The sequence below is a fragment of the Limulus polyphemus genome, unplaced genomic scaffold (assembly GCF_000517525.1).
Source record: "Limulus polyphemus unplaced genomic scaffold, Limulus_polyphemus-2.1.2 Scaffold6914, whole genome shotgun sequence".
Lineage (NCBI taxonomy): Eukaryota > Metazoa > Arthropoda > Merostomata > Xiphosura > Limulidae > Limulus > Limulus polyphemus.
The window spans coordinates 12,321-14,789 of record NW_013672524.1 but is presented as its reverse complement, the minus strand read 5'-3'; the positions used below and the strand labels follow the sequence as shown (position 1 = coordinate 14,789).

The window sequence follows — 2,469 nt, the reverse complement described above, 5'->3', positions numbered from 1 at the left end:
TATATTGATATTGGGTCTTTTACAGTAGTTTGTAAATCTGTACTATATTGATATTGGGGAAACATGATAAAGATAAAGACCCAATATCAATATAGTACAGATTTACAAACTACTGTAAAAGACCCAATATCAATATAGTACAGATCCACAAACTACTGTATATAAACTATGAAACAAATAGTTTTAGCTTTAGAAATGATGAATTATACAATACCTAGAAACAGTGATTTTTGTATCTGTTTTCTCCATTATTCCTTTAATAGTGTTGCCATTTCTACCAATGATACGACCTATCAGGTTATTATGAGCCAAGATTTTCAAGGGGATGTCACTAGAAAAATATATAAATATTATATTAACTCTTAATTAGCAACTTATGACATTTCATTACTTATACAATGATACAAATCAATATCATAACCGTATCAACTGCTACAGATGTATTTACTAACTATACTTCCTACAATCTACAACATAATACAGATTCATAGACTACTGTATATAAACTATGATAAAGACCCAATATCAATATAGTAGAGATCCACAAACTACTGTATATAAACTATGATCACATTTTATGATTCAGTGAAAAACAACAAACAATACACCTTAAACACTGTTGGTGGCAAAAATAAATGTAAATCATTATTAAAGTATTCATAATATAATTCTATTCTTTGTTGTAAAGTTTGAGCTCGGACACATAATGAATATTTTCTTGTGTGAATGGTACAGTTGTCAAGTTTAAATCGAGTGAGTTCGTAGGAAGGGGAAAGAAAGCTTATCACTCGTATATTTTGTGGCATGTTCCACGAGTCTGCTTAACGACGTTTTTTTTGCTAGAAACATATGAAAGTGGAGTGATACTATAGTTGTTGTTTTTTTTATCACTACTGTACTCTAGTACTGTGTTGTAATCATAATTCGAAAAGCTTGGTTTGTTTTACAAATCAGATGAAAAGATATTTTCATTGAAAAAAAATTATCTTTTCTTCATCATATATTAACAAGATGGATAATTTTTTTGTTTCAGTTTACTAATTAGCATTTCCTTGAGATTTTTTATATTGTGTTATTCAACAGCAGTATACATGACATCAGTAGTTTTAACATGGAACGGACCATTACCGTTGTGGGCAAACTAGAAAATATTTCTAAAGCCGAGCAGATGATCAGTACAAAACTTCGCCAGAGCTACGAGAATGATCTTTCTGCTATGGCTCCCCAGACATTCATGTTTCCTGGAGTTCATCCTATGGCCATGATGTCTACCATGGGAGGTCCTGGATACTCTCCCGCTCCTCGTGGGGGACCGGCAAGCCCACCTTATGGTATGTACAACACTCCTCCTACTTATATGCGTAAGAACTACCCTTCAGGACCACCCCCATCACAACAGGAGGATCCAAGCAAGGAGCAGGTGTTCTTGTACATTCCAAACTCTGCTGTTGGTGCCATCATTGGTACAGGAGGCTCAAGCATCAGGGAGATGATTAGCTCATCTGGAGCTAGTATAAAGGTTAGTTGAACTCTCTTTGATTAATGTAGATATAGAATTTAATTTCAATTGGCTATGTGAGAGAGAAAGCCATTGGCAGACCTGCTGGTTTAATCTTGGACTGGTTACTTGCTTCTGTCCAGTTATTCTCGTCTGTAAGTAAGCGTTGGTGTTGAGAATAATAGAATTGGTTGTTGTAATTACCTGGAAACGTAAGGTACACATGCTGTTAGATTATGATTACTGGTAATAAGAATACCACTGGTTCTTAATTTTTTTTCATTTATTAATCCTGTCAAGGTTGCTCAACCCAATACAGATGAACCTATGGAAAAACAGACAGAAAGAAAAGTAACCATATTAGGGACACCCGAATCACAATGGAAGGTAGGTAACTTTTAGTACTTTGTACAGAGATGTGTCTGTTTCTTTCCTTGTTGAGTATTGTTTTAGCAAGAAGAAATATTATTTATTTTGAAGCTGGGTAAACTGTAAAAAAAAAGTGTTAAATTTTGAGTATTGTGTAAAACCAGAGAAAGACAGTAAAAAATTACTCGGTGACAATGAGGAATGGAAACAAAACTACTGACAGTAACACTTAACTCTCTCAGCATGGACTCAGTCCCAGGAATTGACCTCGTAACCATTTTGTGCTTGTTATAGTTAATCTATCTATTTTCACTACTGTATCTCTGTACGTGTTGGGTCGATTTGACCGACATCATAACCATCATAAAAAATAAATAAATTAGTAAATAGATATAAATTATACTTTTTTCGTTCTAGAATGACTACAAATTATAACACAAAAACATAAATGTTTAGTCTAAATAGCTGAAGTCTCATAACATTATACATTTATATATATTTTATTATATTGACCTTTCACCTATGCCTGGCTACCAATACAGAAGTTACAATGACACAGCACACATATTACCGTATCCAATAATATAAAACTGGCCTTTAGT

The 2,469-nt window shown here is 33.4% G+C and overlaps 1 protein-coding gene across 1 annotated transcript in view; it reads left to right on the top strand.

The window, feature by feature from the left end:
• Window positions 1-2,469, top strand: part of LOC106474176 (insulin-like growth factor 2 mRNA-binding protein 1) — a 26,268-nt gene that overhangs the window by 15,912 nt on the left and 7,887 nt on the right. The window contains exons 8-9 of the mRNA XM_022402541.1: window positions 1,084-1,519; window positions 1,799-1,885. Coding sequence (XP_022258249.1) covers window positions 1,084-1,519; window positions 1,799-1,885 — 523 coding nt within the window. The remainder of the gene's footprint in view (window positions 1-1,083; window positions 1,520-1,798; window positions 1,886-2,469) is intronic.